This window comes from Rhinolophus sinicus, chromosome 4 (genome assembly GCF_057876585.1).
Source record: "Rhinolophus sinicus isolate RSI-liver-muscle chromosome 4, RSI-T2T, whole genome shotgun sequence".
Taxonomy (NCBI): Eukaryota; Metazoa; Chordata; class Mammalia; order Chiroptera; family Rhinolophidae; genus Rhinolophus; species Rhinolophus sinicus.
In genome coordinates this window covers 93,149,766-93,177,118 of record NC_142504.1, presented here as the reverse complement: position 1 = coordinate 93,177,118, position 27,353 = coordinate 93,149,766, and the positions used below count along the sequence as shown (strand labels likewise).

Genomic DNA, 27,353 nt, shown 5'->3' with positions numbered 1-27,353 from the left:
TTATTTGCAACAAAAAATATCATGTAGAATTTTGTCAACCTATAAAAGTCACTTGTATCAAAAGTTAAATTAGGTTTCAGGAACCTTAATTATAACATGAGTCTACCACTCTCATTTCAAATCGGACACATGTTGATGATGACAGTGAAAAAGAGTGTCTACAGAAACATACATGACTCAATCAGACCACAACCGTGTTGTCTACAAGACAATAAAAGTATATGCAGGGTTTAAAAAAAAAAAAGAGAGAAAGAATCTTGAAGCACAAGTAGATAGAAAAAAAAAAATGAATTCACTTGAGTGGTAAAGATATTTATATAGTTCACACCATAACCTTCTAAAGAATTAAGAAAAATTATATATGACCAGGGCTAGGGGCAGTGTTATTGGCTCTAAGCTTTATTCTTTCATCTTTGTCTTCTGAAAAGTCTGGAAACTTGACATGTGTTCAAAATTATCAAACAAAATTTAGAGATTGTTTTTTTTCTTTCCTTCTTCTCCCATTAGTAACCTGACAACAAATACAACTTGCAAACATACATGTGACTACAGCAGTATTTACAAAACCATGTTTATTTCAGCCAATATGTAGAGAACAGACTGGACTACCTGTTAAATGACCAAATTAATCCTGTCTAAATTCAATAAACATTCAAGTTCGTTGGACTCAGGTTCTGAAGGCCATTCCAGAAGTCCAAAAGTGATGAAAGCGATGCTAGAATCATTGGAGTAATTTTTAATTATTAGTAAACACAGATACAATTTATTGAAGGCTAGGCTCTTAGTGAGGTACATTATTTTCATCATCATTAACCCCTTTAAGTATTAGAATCATCCTTCAAATGAAACACATCAGGCTCCAGGAGTTAACGGAATTGTCCAAGGTCAATGGGTCGGGATTTGAATTTAAGTTTGACTCTGAATTCCTTGCTCATGCCATGTTTGCATTTTATAATTCCTCTTCCCCAAAGTGGCTATTTTGATAGGCATGATACTCAACAAGACAGTTAAGCTAAAGTATATTTGTTTAGAATAAATAACCATATTCTAATTGCAGAGAACATTATATATTATATATTTCAAAATATATCCATATCTACAGAATGAATAGAATCTACAGAATGAGTAGATCACATACTACCATTCAAAAAATGCTTCTAATCATATCACTAGTCTACTAACAATTTTTACTTAATTGTAACAAAACAGTTATAGTTGACTGCAAACAAATCAGTGATTCTCAAAATATATTAGTATGTCAGGGACTAATAGTTTGCCTACCCAATAGCCTATTCTATACTTAACAAAACAAAACAAAACAAAACAAAACAAAACAAAACAAAACAAAACAAAACAAAACAAAACAAAACCAGGATTTATGCGGCAAGACTGTGCCTCGGTAAAAGACTATATTTCCCAGATTCACTTGCATGGATCCATAACATAATGTTCTGGAAATTAATCAGTGAGCAAAGTTTTCAAATTTTAGTCAATATTTATAGGCTCTTTATGTGTACTTATATTTCAAACAGGAAAAAAATAAACATTCCTTCACTAAATAGATTTATGATGTAAAAACGTTTACAGTGACTATCTGAAAGTCAAGCAAAAAAAAAAAAACAAGGTAACTGTTGGAGGGTATGCAAAACATCTTACTTAATAAGGCACTGAAAGCTAGCTGTTGTGAATTAAAGATGACCGCACATTTTTTAAAACTCTTTTCATTCACGGTGGGAACTATACTCCTTTCCCCACGAATCCAGGAAGGCTTTGTGACTGCTTTGACCAACAGAATATGACAGAAATGACAAAGCACCAGCCTTCCAGTCCAGGCCTTCAGAACCAACCGTTTCCCTCTCCTGTCTCCTAGAATACTTCTTCTTAGAACCCAGGTCTGAGAAGCTCCAGCATCAAAAAGGCCAGGTGACATCATTGACAAGCCCAGCTGAAAAACATAAACTACCTGTCATGTGAGTGACCTACCAGTCTTTACATGATCTGTAAATTTTTCAGAGCATAGAAAACACAGACTTGAAATCAGAAAAAAATAGGAAAGAAAAAAAGCAGGGAGAGAAGAAGGAAGGAAAGAAAGCAGGGAGGGAGGGAAGAAAAGGAAGGAAAAATACAGAGGAAGAGAAAGAGGGAGTAGGACAAGAGAAACATTTTCTCTGGAATATTTCAATGCTCTTTTTTAGTCTTACACTGTTATGTGATCATTTTTATGAGAAACATAATGACATGTAACACATGTTCTGTTTCTTTAGTGAAAATGAGAAATTACAACATAAAGGATTCTAACAGACATACACACACGTTTTATTTTAGTGTTTGCAAATTTCCTAGGAATACATTTTATCTATACCTCTCAGCCAAAAATGTATCATCAAGTGTAAATTTGGGAATAAATTATGGGGTTCAAAATAATCTAGAATACTACTTCACAGGAGCACTGAGAAAAATTTTAAAATGTCTTTGGCTCCTTTGTTGAAAACATTTTTAAAAAACATACAATGGAGAAAAGAAAGCCTCTTCAATAAATGGTGCTGGGAGAATTGGATAGCCATGTGCAAAAGAATGAAACCAGACTACTTTCTGTCACCATGTACAAAAATTAACTCAAACTAGATCAAAGACCTAAACATAAGACCTGAAACAATAAACTGCATAGAAGAAAACATAGGTACAAAACTTGGGTTCAAAGAGGATTTTATGAATTTGACCTCAAAGGCAAGGGAAGTAAAAGCTAAAATGAATGGGACTATATCAAACTAAAAAGCTTCTGCACAGCAAAAGAAGACATCGACAAAACAAAGAGACAACCAACCAATGGGAGAAGATATTTGCAAACAACGCCTCCGATAAGGGGCTAATATCCAAAATATATAAGGAACTCATACAACTCAACAACAAAAAGACAAACAATTCAATTAAAAAATGGACAGAGGACCTGAATAGACATTTCTCCAAAGAGGACATACAAATGGCCAACAGACATATGAAAGGATGCTCGACATCACTAATCAGAGAAGTGCAAATAAAAACCACAATGAGATATCACCTCACACCGGTTAGAATGGCTATCACCAAAATGATTAATAACAAGTGTTGGAGAAGCTGTGGAGAAAAAGGAACCCTCATACACTGTTGGTGGGAATGCAGACTGGTGCAGCCGCTATGGAAGGCAGTGTGGAAGTTCCCCCAAAAATTAAGAATAGAATTACCATATGATCCAGCAATCCCTCTCCTGGGTATCTACCCAAAAAATCTGGAAACATTTATCCATAAAGATATATGGATTCCAATGTTCATTGCAGCTTTATTTACAGTGGTCAAGACATGGAAACAACCAAAGTGTCCTTTGGCAGATGAATGGATAAAGAAGATGTGTTATATATACACAATGGAATACTACTCTATCATAAGAAAAGAAGAAATAGTGCCATCTGTGACAACATGGATGGGTTTTGAGATGATCATGCTAAGCGAAATAAGTCAGACAGAAAAAGTCTAGAACCACATGACTGCATTGATATGCGGGGCATAATGAGGGATATAAAAATGAAAGCAACAAAGGAACAAGACAAATAAAGAAACAAAAACTCATAGACACAGACAATAGTTTAGTGGTTACCAGGGGGTAAGTGGGGATGGGGTTGGTAGAAGAGGGTAAATGGGGTCAAATATTGGTGATGGAAGAAGAACTGACTCTGGGTGGTGAACACACAATGTGGTATACAGATGATGTATTACAGAATTGTACACTTGAAACCTATATAATTTTACTAGTCATTGCCACCCCAATATATTTTAATAAAAAACAACAACTTAAATGTCATGTACAACAAAGTAATGTATAAACATAAAATGGTATGAACTTTAAATATACTTGTTATATGTCAGAGAGCCTCTACTTGCTCCCCCAGCTTTGATTGCTCCAGTACAGGTAAAAATATGGACATAAACAGAAATAAATATTAATATAAAACAAGAGTAGCATATACCACATAACATTTAGGGCTCAACTCCATCATCAACTCCTTTATTTACCCTACCTTGAACAGTCTAGTCATATACTTAAAAAAAAAAAAAAGGCAACAAAAGAATACTTTAAGAAAATAAAAAATAATTCTCTAGAATGTAAACTTCATGAGGACAGACACATGGGAATTAATCCCTATGACACGCTGCTACTTATTTATTTCCAGGAAGGGACCGTAAGTACTAATCTAAAAATACCATGAGAGGCACCTTCATAACACAACACGGTTATCTTACCTCTGGAGAATTAGCTAAAGCATAAATATTGCTGACTGAGATTTCTCCCGCAGTCTACTTAATCGTAATTACTCAAACACAGGGAAAATGTAGGGGAAAATTAACAGCTTCCAGGAAGAGATAACTTGTAATGATAAAATAGTTAAGTGATTACAAAAATACATGCATTAAAAACTAAATAGAATTTATACCTCATTATTACCATTGTATCAAAACATTAATGATTTCTTTCATCAATATTTTGTATTCTTTACTCTTCATATGGAGTATTTAAGTTTGTTATGGTCTGAATGTTTGTGTCCCCCCAAAATCTACATGTTGGAATTCTAATGCCCAATATGACAGTACTATAAGGTGGGACCTCCGGGAGGTGATTAGGTAATGAGCCCCATCCACCACCACATGAAGATACAAAAAGAAGTATTCGACCCAAAGAAGACCCTCATCTGACCATGCTGGTACCTTGATCTTGGACTTCCAGCCTCCAGAGCTGTGAGAAATAAATTTCCGTTTTTTATAAGACACCCAGTCTCTGGTATTTTGTTATAGAAGCCAGAAGGGACTAAGACAAAATCTTAACATGTTCAACACGTATAAAAATACGGCAATATCAAGACAGCCGACACTCCTTTATTCTAACATATCAATGGAAAGTAGTAGTTTGAAAAACTTACCACAGCTTTTGACATAAGTGTCCATGACCTCAGCACTGATCCCATATGGCCCATTCTCACTTGGTGCATATTTTCTAAAAAAGTTCTGGAAAGTTATTATTCACATGTTTACAAATTCAATACAATCCTTAAGCACACTGGAATTTTGAAATTGTAAATAATGACCATGGGTGTCTGATCCAAAATTTAGTCAGTAATTATAGAAGGCAGATTTTAGGAAGCATATTCCTCTGGAATCAATCTAATGCTATGCTTACAGACTGCTAAGACCACACACACACACACACACACACACACTATTCATATGCTGCTACTTCTGTGCCGCAGGAAAAACATTATATAAAATAAATTTACGGCTATATCTCTATACTCAATATATCACTTTGTTTCATCTATCTCCTGCAAGTGAACGTGAGTGAGTTTGTTTTTAATTACAGTTGGCACCCCTTTCCACAGGTTGTATACCCCCTGACTCAACCAACCCCAGAGCGAAAATATTCAGGGGGAAAATGTTACCTTGTTGCTAATGTGTACTATGTAGTTAAGGCTACTATGTTGCATGTGTACTGAACATGTACAGACATTCTTTTTCCTTGTCATTATTCCCTAAACAATACAGTAGAACAAGTGTTTAATTGTATTAGGTATTGTAAGAACAAGGGAAAGGCAAACTAAAACCACAATAAATTACCAAACTTTAGAAGTGTGACACTACCAAGATTAAGCAAATATGTGTAACAATGAGAAACACAAGAAGTACAACTATTTTAGAAAATAATTTTTAATTATCTACTAAAGTTAAAGATGAAAATAACCTAAGGCACAGCTACACTATACACACGGATCAGACAAAGAACCAAGAATCAATATACAAACTGGCATTACTTTGCAAAAGCATAAACGCACATAGCAACACAATTGATAACTTTCTTGAACATTTACTTCAGTTAGAAGCCATGTTAAAGCTCTGCATGCATTTCATGTCATCTTCAGAACAATCCCAGAGCCAAGTACTATAAATGATCACCCAAATTTTATAAATGCAAAACGTGAGGCCTGAAGTGTTTTGTGAAAGGGTCCCCAAGACCTGTGACAGGTACGATTTTGTAGATGGAGTCACAGTCTTAACATACAGCTCTAGCACAACTAAGGTTTATTACAGCAATAGGCACTGTCTGTCTAGCAACCATCAAAATTTTCAAAGGAAAGCATGTTTGCTATAAATCACATTATTTGCACAGTACAGGCATACTGAACCACCCGTATCAGTTAGGGAACAGAGGGAACATACTGAAAAGTCAAGTTCCCAGATCCCAGCCAAAGGCTAACCTTGCAATTAGGCCTCTCTAAAGGTAGTAGTCTCAGGCCTGCTATAGGAAGTATTTTCTGCACAAAGGGTTAAACAGTCACTCAGTGTTACATAGCTAGAAAGCTGCAGAGCAAAACTTCAGCCCCAGGCTGTTTGATGTTCTGATCCTGAGCTTTTAACCCCAAACATAAGAACAGAATAACTACTACTTGCTTTGTCAAGAAATTAGAGTAATACTTTTCTACAAATCTAAACTCCATACTGAATTACTGGAATACTCTATCCTGAAAAAGATAAAAACACACTGTAGCAAATGTCCTCTGTCAAGCCCTTCTCTGTATTATCTTTAATCTCAGACATGTCAATTTTTCTGTGTAAATTACACACATTTTTCTTACATAGGGAAAAAGAAAAATTATACTTAAAAGATAACAAAAATAAACCATTAAGATATAATCAGAGCTAATCTATGTATTTCAAATGCAAAAAAGAAAAAAAAATTCAAGGATGTATATACATGGCTTAGTCGAGAAACTACTTGCCTTTCCTTGTATTAAAGGAGAACAAAGAGGTTGGAGGTGGAGGACAGGGGTCTTAAAAAAGCAATTGTGCAAAACACGCACAAGCAAAAATATCACTGCAGCACTATTCTGAATAACAACAAAAACCGGAAGTGATCTAAATGTTCATCAATGGTGAAATTATAGTATTTCATTCTTTGAAATATAACCATAAACTTTTAAAATGTGTTCACCAATTAATTCCTGATCTCCTATTCTGTGCCAGGCATGGTTTAAGGACTCGAGCATCTGTAAGTACTAACACAGGATAATTTCCAACTGTTAACATTGTTTTCTTCTAAGGAAAGGAAAAAAAAAACTTGAAGGAAGAAGAGTGACTAAAAAGAGCCTTTAATTTTTAACTCTATGTACTTTCATAATGATTGAAAGTTTTATAACAAGAATATATTCATGAACTGTATAAATCTTCAAAATAGATACTGTACCTGAATGCTTCCTTCTGTATCAAGAACTTCAGCCACAGGAACTGACTGGATAAACTGCATGAAGCCTACAAAGAAATATGCACAATGCATTAAGCAGTTATTGGTTAAAAAATACAAATAAAGGTTCTGCTAAGAATAACTTTCATTTGCAAATGTATACACTACACACCTGAACAACTAACTTAAAGAGGTCTGTAAACACTAAGTCTATACTGGCATTTATATCATGGTTACTATAAGGAAACTTTTTTTCTAAATTAAGCTGATCTAATCTGTATGTTTCTCTAGGCCAATTTCTATTATTGTACGTAAGGAACACAAAGTAATAGACCAAGCGTCTTAAAATCTGGCATAAAAATTTCTTCTTCCTGTATGCTGTAGTTTTGTTTTGTTTTTAACATATCAATTAAAAACATTCCATTCCAAATTTAAAATCACTTTAAGAAATCCAAAATTATGTAATATCAATTGCGTAACCCTAAAACTGTATTATGCTCATTGGCTTTTATGTTTTATACTCCATCTTCTGCCATTTCCTAGAAATGATATGAGAAGAAAGTATAAATCCTTTTAAATGACCAAAAAGAAAGGGACGGATATAGAATTCAGGAGAACACAAAGGAGAAAACCTAAGTCTGATCATCTGGAAACAACAACAGGAGTGTAAAACAACAAATCTATGAAAAAATAATTAAAGTTGAATGAAGAAACCTATTTCAGGATCATAAACAATTGTGATCTGGGTTTGGTGAGCCTTATATCGTAATTATTTGCATGCAAATTAGGAGACTGGATATTCCTCTTGAATGTGAAATGTCTCATTCATTCTTATATCATAAATAGGGAACAGTCTTCATTAATTCACTTAAGATTTGTATTGTTTTTCTACTATGTAGCAAGAACTAACCTAGGTAAGAAACAGAGCCTTGACCTGGCCTTCATAGACCGTACAAGTTTGCAAGTTTTATTGGGGTAACGACTATGAATGGGAATAGTGTAGGGAGACCTAAATTACACTAGAGATCAGAGGGCATGTGACAATTTGAGCCATGTTTTGAAGGATAATAAAAGTAACAGGTAAAGCTGTGGAGAAATGAATGATAAAGATAATGCACACAGTCTGTGTGAAGGCCTTAGGCTAAAAGAGCACAGTGCATGCGAGAAAATGGAAACTGGCCAGTGTGGCTAAAGCCTAGGAAGCAAGGGGGACGGTGGCAAAAGGGAGGCTTCGGACAGGAGCAGGAGGAGTGTCAGGCCATGCCAGAATTTGTAAATTAAGCTAAGCCTTTTTCGTCTTTGTCCCAAGAGCAAATAAAAGCTATTAAACCAATTTATGCAGGACAGTTAAAGAGCATATTTGCACTTTTAACAAGATCATTCTGAGAGGAAAATGAGAAGAGGAATTAATCCATCAAAAAGATTTGGGAGTGGCAGTGAGAAGGGCAGGAAAGCTAAAAGAGATACCGTATTTTGCCATGTATAATGTGCTCCTGTGTACAATGCACACCCACGTTTTTGGCCCAAACTTTCAGGGGGAAAAAATTCATTTTAATTTTTTATTTCAAAGTTTTACTTGTTTACGTTTAGGTACTTGTTTTTTTTATTATAAAGGAATTTCAGAACTTATTTTTTAACATATTATGGTACAAGAAATTTTATGTAACAAACAAATACGAAACACAAGAACACATACAAGGTACAAGAAAGTTTACATACCGGTAACAAATTTACGATATTAATGCATCATAGGAGGCCAAGAGCTCCTCGTCAAAGTTCATCGTAAATTCAACAAAACTGATTATCGTAATCCATGGTATTTTTGCATACGGATACCCTATTTCCCCAAAAATAAGAGCTAGCCAGACAATCAGCTCTAATGCGTCTTTTGAAGCAAAAATTAATATAAGACCGGGTCTAACGTGACCGGGTCTTATATTATATAAGACCTGGTATTATATTATATTATATTACATTACATTATATTATTATACCCGGTCTTATAGTAAAATAAAACCAGGTCTTAAATTAATTTTTGCTCCAAAAGACACATTAGAGCTGATTGTCCGGCTAGGTTTTATTTTCAGAGAAATACGGTAATATCATTATTGATTTCTAGAGTTACATTTTTAACTCATAATCATAAATAAAATAATTAAAAACATTTATATATATAAGGAATTAGTACTACCCATGTATAATGTGCATCCTTATTCCTCCCTCACAAATCTGGGCAAAAAAGTGAGCATTATACATGGCAAAATATGGTACTTTTGTTTCTCCAAGGTATCTAAGGATAAGAAACTCTAAGAGAAACAAAACTACGGAATTTACAACAGGCACCAGGCTAGCATTCCTAGGGAATCTTCCACCGAACTTCCAGAGGTTATTCAATCTCAAAAAGACTTGGATGCTATAGATCTATACTAAAAAAAATTAATGAGTGGCTTTTATAAGCATTGCACAGTACAAAGCCATTCTGGTCGTAGTATTTCTGAAATGATGATTTGAGACACAGTAAGAAAGTACTATGAATTATAACCAGTTTTGAATGCAAAGAAATACATCATAAAGGTTTTAATTTTTCTCCCCAAAATTGTGTTTAATGGTTTCAAAAAGGAAGAGAGGGAGAGGTAGGCAGGCAGGCTCAACTGGTCTTCAGTGCTACAAATGAGTTCAATCTCGAATATTCTTAGTAACTTTCAATTAAAATAGGAAAAGCATACTCATTGGACAGGAAAATAAACAATCACAATGTAAAATAAACTTACCATGTTTTGTACTAGTGGCTAATACTTTATAGGGTGTTAACTTCAAATCCAGATTTTCTTTCCGTAGCAGCTTGTGATCAAAAGATAAAATATGTTAATCAAATGTAAAGACTGTTATGAAACAGTTTTTCAGGTGAGTATTATAAGCAGTTTAATATAAGAGATTTAGGAGGTGAACCAATATTAAGGTTTAACTAAATTATTTAGTTAATTTAACTTTCATCATCAAATGTATTAAGCACTTACTTGATGGTATGCTAAACTTTTTGTCTTATTCTAAATCACTGTCAGTAGCTTGCAATGAACAGTGGATTTCCTTCTAGTGATGTATGCAGTTTTTTTTTCTGTTCCCGAAGTACTTTAGAACTCAGAAAAAAGGAAATGAGGGCAAATATGTTTCTTTAAAAGTCAGGGACAGGGATGGGATTTTAAAAAGAAGATCTAATTGACTAAGAGAAAGGAATTTACTAAATCTAACACTGAGAGAATTTAATTGGGAAAAAAGTTTTTATAAAAAAGACCATATGCAGTTTCATTTTGTACTCATCAGAAGGGCCACTCTGCAGTGTACACAAATAACCAAATTTGTTCAAGGTCAAGTGGACACTGCTGAGCTCTGTACCTGAATGTTACAAAAATACCCCGTGTCCATACGCAGCATATGCACTAAGCCGTAGCTTTCTAAAATGAAATAATGTTCCCCACCAACATAAGGTTATGTTCACCTTGTCCATGAGGGAAATGATTTGAAGAATAAGTTGATCTTGGCGTAAATCATCCCCATGCTTAAATATAACTGGATATTTGCCTCCATCTTCTGTCTTAAAGAATAACTGTGCAGGCATAAGGGCACTCTGGAAACAAAAATATTGTTTTCAAGTTTAGGTGTAAGTTCATGCATAACAATTTACTATACACAAAAGAAAATGCTGACATGCAAGGTAAACAGGTAAACACGACTTAAAGAAACAAGATGCGTTAGGGTCTCTTGGAGAAAATGGTGAGCTAGCTAGTAATAGTCAGAAGACCACATGGCGTAAAAATCACAAGGTCTGGAGTCAGTTATGGATAGGAGTCCAGGCCCTGCCAGACAGGAGCTAGACAGTCTTGCGGACATTCTTTGATAAGTTTCCTCACCTGTCAAATAAAGGCAACACATGCTCTGCAGAGTCGTTAAGGCAATCTGAAACTGGACAAGGTCAGGAGTCTGGCACCATGCCAGATAATGTGTTTGCCATCGGTGCTTGTATTATTAGTGACATACTGGAGTGAAGGAGGTAGGAACAGTGAGGCATATAATGCACCAGATAAAAAGTCAAGAGCCCTGGTTTCTAATGGCAGGTATGTGACTACCTGTACAGCTAGTAGACTCAAATTATTCTTTAAAAAATGAAAGGAAATCTCAAATACCTTTATCTTTTATTCTGGAATAACTGTAGGCTTTCCCCAGAATCTTTCCCTTAAGTAGATAAAATCTCTGACTTAGTTTAGGTATATGTTTAAATCAAATAACATAATTAATTCTCTTTGAAACAAAATCTCACATCGAGTAGCCCCTTGAAGGACCGCTACTTTGGAGATAAAAGCTCAGAAAACTGTTCTGAGAGATATGCCCTATTGGTTTTAATCACTGAGAAGAAAGTATACAAGATGGAAATTTGGAGAAAGTTATAATAATCCAAATAAAAGAAATGAGTCTGACAAGTAAGGAAAATAAATGATAATAACCCTAATTTACTTTTGGCCATGAGAAATAACAGGACAAAACATATCACAAAGAGGGATGAAAAACTATGTGATAAAGCACAGATAATAAAATGTTAATAACAGAATCAAAGTGGTAGGCATACAGTTATTTACTATATTCTTTCAAATTCATTGTGTGCTTAAAAATTTTCCTATAAAATATTGGGGGAAAAGGCATCAAAAATGCTTTATATTTTTAGAACTTATAACCTCTAGTGGATGGAAACTCTGAACTTCAAATTATCTTAAATTTCGAGTACCCTTTTATCACCCCAGGCAAAAATATATTTTATGAATGACCTTGTACCCTAGTTCACAAAAGCTCAAGAAGAATAACTGGAAGTGATCTTCCTGAAGATAAACGACAAGCAAGAGGAACTTGGGCGTGATTTCCCTTTTCAGATTCAGATCTGGTTCTGAACTTTAGGTTTCATCTGAAATCTAAAGCTAGTAGATGACAACCACAAGGTAACTACTTCCACTGCTTTAAGGGGTTCACTCCCCATGAAGATCTAGCTCTGGCTCTTATGCTAAGGGCCAAAACCACCAAATACTGGGTCCATAATCTTTTCAGCTCTAAGGAGTTCATAAAGGAATAAGAATTCATGGATTCCCCTGCAACTGTGTGAAGAAAATCCAGGGTATGTGCAAGCATATGGGTAACTTTCAAAAGTATGTAATCCATCACTTTCATTGGACTCTCGAAGGCATTCATGACACAAAAATGATTTAGAATTACTAAGCGAGAGTTATGTAGCAAATGCCCCAAAGCTATTAATCCTAAACTTCAACTCAGAATTTTCAAGAATGCCCACATACTTTGCCTTTAAACACACCCTTTAAAAAATCTGAACTACGTAGTTCTTACTATAATGACACCCCGTTTTATAAAACTAACTTGTTGTTTGATGATCCTTTCCTTATCTGATACAAAGTAATTTCACAATGCAAATTATGCCCTTCAACTGCTAGAATCACAAAACCAAAAACTAAAACACTGTCTCACCGAGACCGTTCATTATGATGCCAGGCAGTTAGTGATGCTTCATAGGTCATAATGCTCAGTCTTTTGACCCAATTAGAGAAGGCAGCTGCCATCAGCTGTTTTTTATTATCCAAATGGTGGCCAGCCTATACAAAGCCTGGCATGCTATCAATGACTAAAAAGAATTACTGTACTACTTAAAAATAAAAATCAAGTTACAGGAACAGATATCAGATTGACAAATGTTAAAAAGTTAACTGGGACTCATCCTAAACATGCAAACTTATGAGCTGAATACATAATATAAAACTTTCAATTTAACTTTTTAAAAAAGAAGCTTACATGTTGTGGCTCTGATTTATAAGTAGTTCAAAGAATTAAAGATTAAAAAACAACCCAGTGAAATAAAAATATTTTACACATTTCATACTTAAATGCTTACTGGTAATACAAGATCTTAAATAAAAACACACTGATAAATAAAAGGTATCTTTTTTATCTAGCAGTTATTAAATCAGATACAATTACAGATATTACCTGCAACGTAACCATTTTCAAAGGTAGTGGCTCTGTTCTAGTTTTAAAGAATTAGGTTCCAATCATATATATTAAAGGTCCATCACAATTACCTTGAATAATGTAGCTGTTTCTGGGATTATTCCTCTAATTTTCACCTGGGGTTCTAAAGGCAATGGGATAAGTTCCACATCTGACAAGTTCATCTTTTCATTGTCTCCAAGCAACGCCTGTAGTCTCTCATTCTAGGAGAACAAATCAGAAAGGATTAATTAGGGTAAAATGGAAAAGTAGTTTATAAAACATGGTAAAGACATAAAGACTGATTCTATTAACTTTAAAATACCTGCAAAGCACAACAAAAATATATGCAATATAACATAACGGAGATAGTGTTTATGTGAGATAAGCACTTATAACCCAGCTGACAAGAGCAGCAGCATGCATGAAAAGGAATAATTTTCCGACTATGAAAAAGCTGGACTTTCATAAGATTAGGGACTACATTTCTCTTGCTGTGGCTGACAACCAGGAGTATACCAGACCTAGATTTAAAGATTAAATTTCTGTTTTCAAAGGCTTTGTGAAGAAACCGTAATTTCATTTGAAGCTTAATTTTCCATGACCAAAATACTAAATGAGAATTCCATTATACTGAGCGAGTGCATGTTTTGGGTTGAAAAAGTAAACTCAATTCACTTGGAGGAACTTGAATGCTACCTTTTACTGTTCATTGACTCTGATCAAACTTTTCCTAAGGTAGCATCATTTATTGTCTTCAGCTCACATGACTCCTGCATTGAACCAAGATTTAAGAAACCGAGAAACTCAAGTCACAGTGAAACAGCTTAGCATCTGTAGTGTTTAGACCGAAGCCTTCCATTCAATTTCAAGAACAATCCGTTTCCTTTGAAAGTTGTGAGTCATGCAGGCTTTAAACAGCTGAGTTTATTCTTTAAGGGGGAAACCTTGACTTGTTAATCCCAGAAGCGTAAAGCACTTCAACCGTGATCCCACTGAAACACATATACATCACAGGAGAGAACTCGGAAATCAGTGAGACGGGAGTTCAGGAAAATAATGTTTCAAGGACCCCAAGACATAAAATTGAGTTCTTTCCCTTCAGTAACACCCCTATCCTCCTTCTACATCATGGAAAGTTCAAGTCAACTGAAAATTGGTATGAATTTCTACATATTCCTTACAAAACTCAGTAAATCTACCCAAATGTACTATTGGATATACTAGTATGAAGCAATGTCAACTACTCTGAATTTCAAGTTATCATAACCGATTTTTAGTTGATGTGCTAATAAACTATAAAATAACCAGAAAGCAGACAGTAAGAGAAGGGCGAGAAGTGCAGCCACTTCCCACCACCTCCACTGCTGTAAGCCCTGGGGTCCAAGGCACCATCACGTCTCATCTTGATGACTTGCATCACCTCCTGACTCTCCTGTGCTTCAACCTTTGCCTCTTACAGTCGCTTATCAAAAACAATGAGAGTGCTGCTGCTAAAATAAAAGTCAGCTCATGTCAGTCTTCTGTTCAAAACCTGCCACGGCCTCCACTCTTACTTAGTGCGTAAGTCCACACCTCCTGATGGCTGACAAAGACCCACTCCGCCTGTTTCCCTATCCTCTCTGCCCTCGTCTCCTACTACTCTCTCACCTACTCCCTTTGCTCCAAAAACACTGGGCTTCTTCCTGTGTCACTGACATGTCACACATGTTCCCACACCAGGGCCTTTATCCTTGGTGTCCCTCTGACTGGAATAGTCTCCTCTAGATATTCACAAGGTTTACTCCATCACCTGCTTCAGGCCTTTGTTCCAATGCCGTCTTCTCAGTAAGGCCTTCCTGACCATTCTGTTGAGAAGTGAAACACTGCCTTACTACTGGAACCCAGCTTCTCCGATTCCCCTTGTCGGCTTTATTTTTCTCCATAGCCTAAATTATACCCAACATACTATGTATTTTAGTTATTCATTTTGTTTACTTTCTCCTCCAACAGGAATGTAAGCTCCATAAAGATAGGAATTTTTATATTCACCGTTACATCCCCAGAACCTAGAAAAGTGCTTGGTATGTGTACAGAGTAGGCATGCAATAAATTTTTACAGAACAAATGAATAGTATCACCTAAAGAATCACAAAGTGAAAAAGACTACTAAACTTGCAAAATAAAAGCTTTAATTTTTTAAAAACATCAGTGGAAAACACCTTTTTGTTACACCTTCAAACATCTACTCAGAGACCTCTTCTAAGAAGAGTTTTTCCTAAACTATAAGTTGAGACAGAAAGAAGATAGCAACAATATTATCATTTCTTTTACCCATTTGACACCTAACTCACAGACTACCTTTCCACATGTCTAACCCTGTTGTACTCACCATATGTCTCTCCCAACTTCATTACAAGGGGTGAAAAAGTGCTAATATGATTTTAAATTATTAGCAGCAGTTATGTCATGATTAGTAGTAGTAACACAAATAGTGGTAGTACAGAGTCATCTTGGCATTCCTCCATGGTGCTAAAGCTTGTTTCTGTGTAAATAAAATTGTTTGTCTTTTACCTCAACACAAAAAATGTCTAAAAAGATTTTTAGCCAATGTTGAAACTATATGTGAGACAGTCTAAGTTGAAATATAGGCTCTATGGCAAAACAAAATTTATTTTGGAGGGGTGATGTCTGAAATAAGTAGTCATTCTCCAGAACAGATAAAACTGAGGGGTAGGCAGTGGCTCTTGCGTGGTAAATAGAAGAGCATATTACATAAAAACAAACCATGCCTTAAATGTATGCCCCAAAGTGAGTTAAAGTAACAGACTCCCTCTGCTGGTGGGCATTTGGAATCACAAGGCTTCTCACACAGGCACTTCTGGGGCTAGAGGCTCCAGGGGAACACAGTAGGGATTTAGTTCTTTAACCACGGTTTATGATTCTTCTCAACAACAAAGAAAATGCCAACTCAATAAAAACGTGTTTTTCCTCAGCCTATTTTCTCCTTCCTAACCTTGTGAACATTATTGCACGTATATATATATCTGCTAGCAATTCTGTTTAGACCTGGTCCCCTGCCTTTGAATGCCTGACTCAATTTTTCACATTCTCCTCTCTCCACTTTCCTCTCACAAGCCCGGACAGCGACAGTAGCATGTATTGTGATTTTTAACAAAGGTCACAAAGAAAGATCTGCCTATTATGGGACGAGGTAAAGAGAAAAGATACCAAGTGAGTCCTTCATATCATTTAGGCTATTGATTAGGTAAAGGGACATATGAAGAACAGATACCCATCTATTCTCATCAAGAAGCCTCATTGTTGAGAGCAAGATCAATGTAATAGCCATAAGAACAGATACAAAGCCAGAACACTAGTTCTGCAACCTTAGGGAAGTCACTCTAAACCTTCATTTTCACGGATGAATTCTAACCTAAATGATCTCTAGAGGTCCTTTCCATGTCAAATGAATTATATTCTAGGATGCTAAGATTCTAAAATAAGAGCCAAAAAAATACTGTAGGTAAAAATATGGACTCAAAACGGCTAGGTACCGATCCCAACACCAACACTTATGAGCTGAAGACACTGGAAAAAATTACTTAACCTCTCTAACCCTACTTTTCCTCACAACTGGGATAATAATAGTACCTAACGTACAGGGTTGTTGTGAGGATTAAATCAATACATGAAAACTCATAAAACATGATCTCATACATAATCAGTACTTTCAAGTTTTCGTATTACTATAATGACATGGTAAGAATTTCGTAAAATATATCAACCCAAAAAGAAAGTACCAAAGCTCAGTATTTTACGATGCCAAAACATCAGTCATCAACAGAAAGCAAAGCCCATAGGTTTACCTTTTTCTTACGATTCCCGCTTTCACGCTGCACTGCCTTCATGAGGTGCACCAGCCGATCTACAAACGTCTGCTGTGCAGCCAGCAAAGAACGCATAACTCTGACAGACTTATCACCCTGCAGGGATTCCACAGAAAGGAGAATTAGTTCTGTGCAGCATCATGATCAGGTCTTCTTTAATAGCATGGGTGATCTTTATTTACTCTTCTAGTAACTGCAAACTTCAATACAAAGTGTAATTGAAAAAGATTATCTTGATTCGGAGATAATGACAAACCTGCTCTTTTAGTTAAACCCCACCAACTCTGCCACAGTTGAAAATTATCTGCGTCTTCCGTGAACATTAGAGTCTATTGAAAATAACATTTTTGTGTTTTTTCCCCACATACAACCATGTAACAAGATAGAATTCATTTACCCAAAATGCATTCATTCACTCATTCATTCAATAAACATCTGGACATCTACGATGTCTTCAGAAATGTGCTGGGCATATGGCAGAAACAATATTATCTCCAAGGGACTAAAAATCTACTAAAAATGGAACATACTCAAATAGCTACATATTACATGCTTGCTTAGTAAAACATAAGTCATAAAACTAAATGTTATAGTTTTATGTAGTGAGTCCCAGCTCCTAAATTATAAAATACATTTTCTCATTTTAATCTTTCATTTACACTAATAATGGCAGCTGGGCAAATATTATCATCTCATTTAAAATATGGGAAAATTTAAGCTCAGAGGAACTGAGATTTCTTTCTCACAAGATGAGAAAGGCTGTAAGTGATAGAACTGAGATTAGAAAAGAGGACCAACTGCTTATTTGCTAATCAGTTTGATATAGATCCTGAGCACCAAGAACTATATAAAAGTTTCATCTCAAAGAGTTCATAAGAGGTGATTTAAACTATCACAAGTATGAAATAGAAGATGAAAGATGTTACCAAGTAAAATATTTCTGTAAATCAGATTAAGGCTGTGAGTTTTCTTTTCATTGCCTGTGCACCCTCTACTGGCTGAATGGTGACACTGCTTTAAAAATCACACAAACACCAGGGGGAAATTGCTTTATGTAAAAAGCAAAAAAATATATATCAATTATATGGAAAGTATGACCATTATCTACAATATGACCACTGCCATATTTCTGAGAATGTCCCTAGTCTTGAAAAGAAAAACAGAAAACAGTGATGGAAATGAAAAAGCAGAGCTTTGGGGATTTTTCTTCCCTGCATAGGTTTATTTCATTCAATCAGGGATCAACAAACTTTCTCTAAAGGGCCAAGGATAAATATGTTAGGCCATACACTTTCCATTTCAACTGTTCAACTGCTATCATGGTGCAAAAGTGGCCAAAAATGATATGAAAACAAACGAGCGTGACTACTCATTATGTTCCAATAAAATTTTATTTATGAACACTGCAATTTGAATATCACATAATTTTCCTGTATCACCAAATATTATTCTTCTTTTAATTTTTTTCAATCATTTGAAAATATAAAAACCATTCTTAGCTCACAGGACATGAGCCAAACAACATAACTCAAGGCAAGAGGCCAGATCGGGTCCATGCACTGTGTTTGCCAACCCCACATCAAACGGTTACCTTCAACAATGCTTGGCTGAACCGTCTCATTACGTTCAAGTACATCTCATGGGTCTTTGGATCTCTCTGTTGAGTATCTTGATCTTCACATTCCACTATCACATACCTTAAAAATATGTTGTCATTCAGATGATTTGAATGAAACTGAGATTCATTCTGCAAATACTTATTATGCCTTTCCGTTAAACCAGATTAATTCACAGGTGCCAAATAATTAAATGGGAGTAATGAGACATAATTTATCATCATTCATTTAAAAGTGGAAAGTCAAGGAACGTATACTACCATCTATAAAAGGAAAATTAATAAAAATGCCTTAATTTGCACAATATCCTAGATTTTCTAAAATTTTGGTGTCAAATCAAGCATTTTCTCCTAATACTTTATGAGTACATAGAGCATCAACATCTTCAGTAACCACCAAGGCTCACATATCTGCCAAGTGACACTAGACAAGAATATTTCACAACCTATGTAATACTTTTGGTATTATGTAAGGGACTCTGAAAACCAATCTGAAGCTATTCCCCTCATTAATATCCTTCTGAAAGACGAATAAAAATTTAAGTTGATTCTTCCTTTTCCATCAAATTTTCCCATTTCTCAAAAACCCATGTATAATCTTCAATCTTTTCTATCATAAAACTGTGGTCTTAGAGTCAAATGAAATTTTAAATATTTTCTTAAACCTAAACTACATATACAACTACAAAATCATATAAGCAGTAATCTGGATTAGATCTTTTTAAAAATAAATTTTATTAAATTTACTGGGGTAACAGTGGTTAATAAAGTTATATAGGTTTCAAAGTGTACCATTCTATAATAATCATCTGTATATCATATTGTGTGCTCACCACCCAAAGTCAAGTCTCCTTCCGTCATGATATATTTGACCTCCTTTATCCTCTTCTGCCTCCCTTCTCTCCCCTTTCCCTCTGGTTGAATTAGATCTTAGATGTCTTCTAATCCAATGTTTCTGTTTTTTTTTTTTGTGTGTGTGTGTGTGGGGGGGTTGGTTTTTTGTTTGTTTTTTTTTTAAGTATAGTTTCAAGTGTACAACATACAAGGTGTGATTAAAAAATACAGCAACTGTTTAAATTTTAAAAAATGTATTACAGTAAAAGACACATTACCATCAAAATACTCCCCCTAAGTTCGAACACACTTATCCCATCATTCTTGCCACTTTCTGAAGCAGTTCTGGAAGTCCTCTTTTGTGACTGTCTTTAGTTGCGCAGTCATGGTTGCCTCAATGTCCTGAATCCATTCAAACGTTTACTTTTCATGGTCATTTTGACTTTGGGGAAAAACCAGAAGTCGCATGGTGCCAGATCTGGTGAATACGGTAGACGAAGACACACCATAATATTTTTATTCAACAGAAATTACTGTACCAGAAGCGATGTATGACATGGATTGTTATGATGGAGGATGAAGTAAAGACACTCACGAAAGAGGACTTCCAGAACTGCTTCAGAAAGTGGCAAGAATGATGGGATAAATGTGTTAAAAGCTAGGGTGAGTATTTTGAGGGAGGTTAATGGCAATGTGTCTTTTACTGTAATAATTTTTTTTACTTTTATAAGGGGAATTTATCTGGAAGTTGAAAGAGTCAACAGAGCACAATGCATATAAAAAAGCCCATTTTTAAGCAAATGTGTAACTTGAAAAAACAATTTCAAAATATTCTGAGGGCGCTATATCGTTTGAGAACTTCCAGCCACTGGGTAATTTCTTTGTATCAGCTGGCATGTCTAGTGATGGCATTCCCATGAAAAGCTTTGTCATTTTTCAGTCTTCCTCCCACAGGCCTATGTCTTATTTCTAGATGATGCTTCAGGGAGGATGGAAGGTCCATGACTTCTACGATTAGTGTCGTCTATTGAAGCATCAAGACCTGGCAACCTGAGCACACATCATACGGTGAGTACCAATATTTGGGGGGGCGTTTAAGAAGATATTTGAATTTATGCCCCTAATCAGAAGGGTTTTGTTATCTGGTTTACACTGAAGACCTATTTGGGTCATTCTGAGAAATAAACTTTCTTCTGCGTTAGGAAACCTCATCGTGAGACTTGAGATATACTGGTTTGGAAAGTTTACTCAGTTTTTCCTGGCTTTGAAGTTCCCGACCTCGTAATGAGGTGAGGACCATTGGAGGCAGATGAATCTTGGGTAAGGAATCAAGCAATGCAGTCCAATTTCAATCCTGGCTGTGCATTCATCTAACACTGCTTAATCAGGTCTGTATCTGTGAGATATTTTTGTTTTTCTGGAACAGAGTTCTGGCTTAATTTACTATATACTGTTCTTCTTTAATGATGTCTTCCATCTGCCCTGATGCCACCTGCCATTTCCTCGCAAGTCTGAAAATTCAGTGGTAGAGGCCGAGAACCTCTTGTCACGTTGCTGTTGTCATTCCCCCATTTTTCCTTCCCCCATCCACAGAAGCACCACAGCCCCAGAAGGGCTGAGAGGAGGTGCTCCTGGGAGCCAAACAGAGCCTGGGCAGATGGAGCTCGGGCATGTCTGGCAGCAATTATTTTTTATTTAAACATTCACCGTATCTTTTGATCACACCTCGTAGCTCCCTTCAGAGGATATAAAGAAACTGATGCTAGATGCCATATCTTAAATACTTTCAGTAGCCCAACATACACAATATATAGTCTTATATATAGAAATGTTTTAAAGTTTGATAAAAATAAGAGCCTTCCCCTCCCAACTTCCCAGTGTTATGCTTTACCATTATGATAACAGGTGTTCTGGAAGTCCCGAGTTGTATAACCTAGAATATTCTGTCAAGTGGTATGAAGAACTGAACCATAACACCATATCATGTTCCCAACAAGTGTTGTAAACCAAAAATTCAAGAAGGCATTCTTGAATCTTGAATCAAGAAAGCCTCTTCGAGACACAGGGCATATATGACTAAAATAAAATTAATTAAAATTAAATAAAATTCAAAATTCAGTTTCTCAGTCATTCGACCCATATTTTGAATGCTCAGTAGCTATATATGCATCACTGCAGATTAATTCCATCATTGCAGAATGTTTTATTGGACAGCTCTATACTACATGAATAAGCTAACAACAGTTAAGATGAACTCATATTTCCTATTCATGGTATTCCAAGATGTTTGGTCACTTCAGGATACTACCTAAGAATGTCGAACAGTGATTCTAAACTGTAAAACTTTCAACTATTCAAACCCAATCCGTATACTTTTACCCTTTAAAGTCCTTGACTGCATGATCTTAGTATATTTATTGTATTTTTCTGTGTTTATGTAGCAAAGTAATTTCTAAATGAGCAATAAAGATGACACATTGTACAGTCTCCATTGTTCTGTTTTGCTCTCCTTGGTCACCAAATAAACACAATGGCCACAGTGATTGCCTGTGATTGAGGGTATATGTTGATACTCATGATAAAGATCAAGTCTCAAATACCTTTCAAAATCATTCAAGCCAAAGTTCTGCTGCAAAGATAAAATATCTAAAATAACAATATTTAAATTTTAAAAAAATTACAATAAAAGATTAACACGTTGCGTACGGATCACGAGAATCTTCACAAGGGATTTAAACCCCGCGGTATGCAACGTGTTAAAAAATCTAAAATAAAAATAACAGCACCATTTGCAAACTATGAAGGCAAATTAAGATCAAGACTAGAAGACCTAGATTTGAATCATTTCTGAATTCTCTACACAGCAGTATGCTAGATTCTACAAATCACTCTACGGTATGCCCTTTAAACCTGTCATCTTCAAGTTAGAAAAGCAGACAAAAGTGTCCCAGTAACCATTTTAAGATGACATCAGTGGACTACCATACCTGTTTCCTGGTAATTTTGTTTTGTGGGGCAAATAACCTTTATTACTTTGAAAGGACTTAACAGTTATAGAAAACATGTCAAAGCATCCAAAGTTTACTTTCAATTTCAACATACTGGTATAGCTATAAAAATAAAATACGGAATGGATTTATAGATCCTGATACCTAACACTTTATAGATTGGAGACTATAACTCCCCTCTGCGGCTTAAAGGTTGACACTGTTCATTTTAAAAGGATTGTTTGCACAACAATAGTCCCCTAAGGATTCAGCCATAGCAGGAATCCCATTTAAATGACTGGAAAGGGAAGAAATGAAAAAGGAAATTCAAAATGTTCAAAAGGTAATAGCATAATCAATTAAAATTTGTATTTTAATACATTTGTTATAATAAAGTAAAGCTTAGGGTGAGAGGCACTTAAATTGTCACATTTGATTAATATTTTTATACTATTCTGTCCGTGATCAAAGGAAAAGAATGATCATTTTAAACCAACTGTTTGAAATGACTTCCCATATTTTCACCTACATTCATTAATGCGATGTCTATCAAAGTCAGAAGTCCACATCACCTGCTTTTTTCCCCCATGAGTATTTCTGAATATGTAACAGGAGTGAACTTTAAATATGGGAAAAACAATTGCTGTTCAGAGAATGAATAGGCATAGCACATGCCACTGCATCAGTGATTCAGAGATACAGTAGGAAAACATAAATCAAATCTAAGTTTGATGGAATGTTTATAAGACTGTGAGCTGGTGCTGCACTTTGTTTATTATCTGTGGAGAAAGGTTCTTTCTGAACAGAAATGGTTGCCTTGTTCAAAACTGCTCATCTAATAGGTTTCCTACTGTTCAGCAGCTTTCAGAATGGCTTGAAAACTCGTCCTATTAGAAAGAAGAGATCAAAGATACTATCACCACTAATTTCAGGTTTTACAATGAAATCTGGTCTACAATGTAATCCAAAGAATGCATAATTTGTAGGTGCACACACAGCTCTTATAATAGTAACCAGTGCAGATTATAAATTCTGAGCTAGAGAAAACTTTCCATGAATATTTTAAGGAAATAACAATACCTATAACAAAATTCTTAGCAAATGACTTAAAATATATACAATCTTAATTTAAAAATAACTAAGAAGCTTACCAGTACTTATTCAAAAACTTGGCAACATGCTCCACACATTTTTTAATTTCCTTTTAATATTTACTTAGAGTTTCATGAGGAAATATTTTTCTGTAACACCAGTGAACAGACATCCACTTAAGAATTCAGGTTGGAATATAGAGAACATTAGGATGCAAGAGGTTACATTCAAAGGAAATAGTAGTGATTTGGCAATGTGAGAATTTCTAAGTAAACTTTTAAAAATAAAAATAGTGATTAATAACTAGCCAAAACATTCTGTGGGTATATTTTCAAGGACACACTGAAATTTACTATGAGAAAAAATGTTTTATGAATATTACATTAAACTGCTAAAGTGAAAGCAAGGAACTATTTTTCTCCCCACTACTAAAGCCAGGAAAAATCACAGAGGGTACAAAAATGACAGATTTAGTCAAGATTACCGATAGTGGTTTTCTTTTTCGTAAAGAGAACCATAAAGACTGAAACTAAATAATGATTTATTGTTCATGTAAATAATAGACAAGTGTGTTTGTAAAGAGCCCTTTAATTTAGTTACCTGTTTCTTGGCTTCAGGGTGCAGTGTGCACGATATCATTAGGTTTGGAGAATGGGAGAGTAAAGTTAAGGCTTGATTTGACCTACTAAGACAGTTTTTCTAAACTCAGTCTAAAACAAGACAGTGTTTTATTCTGCCATGGAAAGCAAAGTGCCTCACTATTCTTCAAAACTTATGAGCTTTCAGAATGGATGCCTATTAATTTGTACTGTTTAAATAAACACAGTAAACTGAGCTGTAAGGTTAGATCAGAGATCATTTCCACACTTAAAAAATATCAAGGATATCAAGTTTTAGGTATTCTCTCATATGTACAAAAGGCTTCAGGTAGGGCTTACCCAGCTGCCTCTTCCCTTTGTTTGCTCTGTAAAACTGGATAAGGCACTCTTGTCTGGTGTTTAATCCTAGTGCTTTTTTTTTATTATTATTATTGAAACAAAATATTTCTCAAAATAAGCTTAAGTGGCTTAAGCTTCTTGTCCCTTACACTTTAAAACTTGGGACAGATAAAGCAAACCATGCTTCATATTAATTGTGTCTCAAGAAGTCAATTAACCTTTCTGTGCCTTAGTTTCTCCCTTTCCTTTGAATCAGAAAAACTGTTCTCATGTAAAATAGAGGTATTTATACTTACCGTATGTAACTTCACAGGGACAAATAAGAACAGGTCAATGAAAATACTCTGTAAATGGCAAAGTCCTAGATGAATGATCTAATCCTAATTCAGGTTCTTTCAAGTTCAATTACATCATGCCTCTGCCTCAGTTTTCTCATCTATAAATTAAGTAACTTCAAATTGAAATCTTTGAGTTTTGTATAATTCTAATGTTTTGGTAAATAATGTGAAAACACACTCTGAAGGACTATGAAGTATCATACACTACTTAAATAGCATAAAAAGCAAACAGATATCAAACTGAAAAAAAAATTACCTTACCTAATTTTATCTTAAATATTGGAAAGTCAGTGAAAGGAAGAGAAAATATGGCGCTAAGCATTTCCATGAGCAGTTGTAAAGGAATAGAATTAGATGTACGAGGTATGATCAAAAAAATATAGTGAATGTTTAAGTAAAAAAAATTATTACAATAAAAGACATATTACCATTAATCCCCCTCAAAATTCCCCCTCGCTTCAAATACACTGATCTCATCGTTCTTGCCACTTTGTAAAGCAGCTCTGAAAGTCCTCTTTCGTCAGTGTCTTTAGTTGCACTGTCATGGCATTTTGACTTTGGGGAAGAGCCAGAAGTCGTACGGTGCCAGATCCAGTGAATAAGATGGGTAACGATACTTTGCAATGTTTTTATTTGACAGAAACTATAGTATACCAGAAGCGATGTGTGACACAACAGTGTTGTCATGGTGGAAGATGATTTACAGCACACTTTAAAACACACCTTCTCTCAACCATAGCTCACACCCGATTGACTGCACTGAACAAGTTGAAACTTTACTAAGGTTCGATGTGCCACTTTCCGCATTGAAGATCCCTGCCTTTCCATTGGGTGGCTCTAGGCAACAGCATTCACCATATTTATTGATCACAACGGAGAGGCTCCGTGTCACACATCACTTCTGGTAGAGCAATTTCTGTCAAACAAAAACATTATGGTGTGTCCTCATCCACTTTATTCACTGGACCTGGTACCGTGTGACATCTGGCTCTTCCCCAAAGTCAAAATGACCATGAAAGGTAAACATTTAGAATTGATTCAGGACATCGAGGTAGTCAGGACAGTGCAACTAAAGACACTGATGAAAGAGGAGTTCCAGAACTGCTTCAGAAAGTGGCAAAAACGATAGCATAAGTGTGTTTGAAGCGAGGGGGAATATTTTGAGGGGGATTAATGGCAATGTGTCTTTTACTGTAATAATTTTTGTTTATTTAAACATTCACCATATTCTTTGATCACACCTCGTAAATACTGCATTTAGTCCTTTGACGATTGTTCATACCTTATTTTAAACTGACTTTATGTATACAGTATGGGAAAAAAAACAGCCCTAAAGAGTGACAAGAAAATAAACAGAAAATTATATTCACATACCAGTATAAATAATTAGCCAGTGTTGAGTTTTTGCAGGCTCTTGTTATCAAGAAGGTGCAGAGATCTTGCTGAAAGAATGAAAGAAAATGTATATTACCTTCTGCTATTAACAAAGAGGAAATAAGAGAGTATACATTTGCCTATCAGTTTTTATCTACACATCTTATGTCAGAGATCAGACATAAGATTTCATGCATGGATCTATCCCTGCCTCCCTCCATCCAGTATTTATTCTAACTCAGTATTTATTTCATAATGTGAGAGGCTAAGGCTGCCATGGTTCACAGACTTCCTTGTCCTACTGGAAGCTTAATATTTAGTGTAGTAGAGAAATATTAAAGAAACAGTCCTAGAAATAATTTAGACAGGAACGTCAACAGAGGCAGCAATCAGGACGTGATATTTAGGCAAGACGAAAATGACACTATGTACAAAGGCCCTGAACTTGACTGTTCAAGGAATTTTTAAAAGGCCCAATGTGGCTAAATTAGAGTGAACACTAGACTAAAGGGGGCCTAAAAGGTAGGCAACGTCCAGGTTGTTCAAGACCTTTAAGGTCACACTACTGAGTACAGATTTGATTTCCAAAGCAATGGATACTCAACATAAGATCTTAAGGAGGAGAGTGAGATGACCTGATCTACACTTTATGAAAAGGACTTCAGTTGCTCTGAGAGGTACGGACCTGATATCAGTTAGGACACTATTACAGTAGTCCAGAGGAGTTAACCGTGAGAGTGGTGATAGAGAGATGTGGACAGATTTTTTAAAATATTTTGCAAGTATAATTAATAGGAATTGCTGATGAAGAGGAAGTAGGAAAGAAATACAGTAACTCCCAAATTTATGGATTGGGTTGATTTGTTATAGCATACAGATGAAAACTGCAAGTGAGGAATGGGCTAGCGTGTGGGCAGAGAGCTGTATTTTAAAATACTAAGTTTGAAATACATGTCGGATATACAAGGGAGATCCAGTAGGTTGATCATTTGAGTATATGAATCTA

At 35.4% G+C, this 27,353-nt stretch overlaps 1 protein-coding gene and 1 pseudogene across 3 annotated transcripts in view; both read right to left on the bottom strand.

The window, feature by feature from the left end:
- PIK3C3 (phosphatidylinositol 3-kinase catalytic subunit type 3) overlaps positions 1–27,353 on the bottom strand; it is a 131,155-nt gene that overhangs the window by 40,360 nt on the left and 63,442 nt on the right. For all 3 annotated transcript variants that reach the window (XM_019751746.3, XM_088797972.1, XM_088797973.1), the window contains exons 13-20: positions 26,348–26,415; positions 18,761–18,866; positions 17,149–17,265; positions 13,393–13,524; positions 10,758–10,886; positions 10,033–10,102; positions 7,265–7,329; positions 4,950–5,034 (exon numbers count right to left, since the gene is read on the bottom strand). In XM_019751746.3, coding sequence (XP_019607305.2) covers positions 4,950–5,034; positions 7,265–7,329; positions 10,033–10,102; positions 10,758–10,886; positions 13,393–13,524; positions 17,149–17,265; positions 18,761–18,866; positions 26,348–26,415 — 772 coding nt within the window. The remainder of the gene's footprint in view (positions 1–4,949; positions 5,035–7,264; positions 7,330–10,032; positions 10,103–10,757; positions 10,887–13,392; positions 13,525–17,148; positions 17,266–18,760; positions 18,867–26,347; positions 26,416–27,353) is intronic.
- On the bottom strand, positions 20,692–21,398 carry LOC148758419 (LYR motif-containing protein 1 pseudogene; annotated as a pseudogene).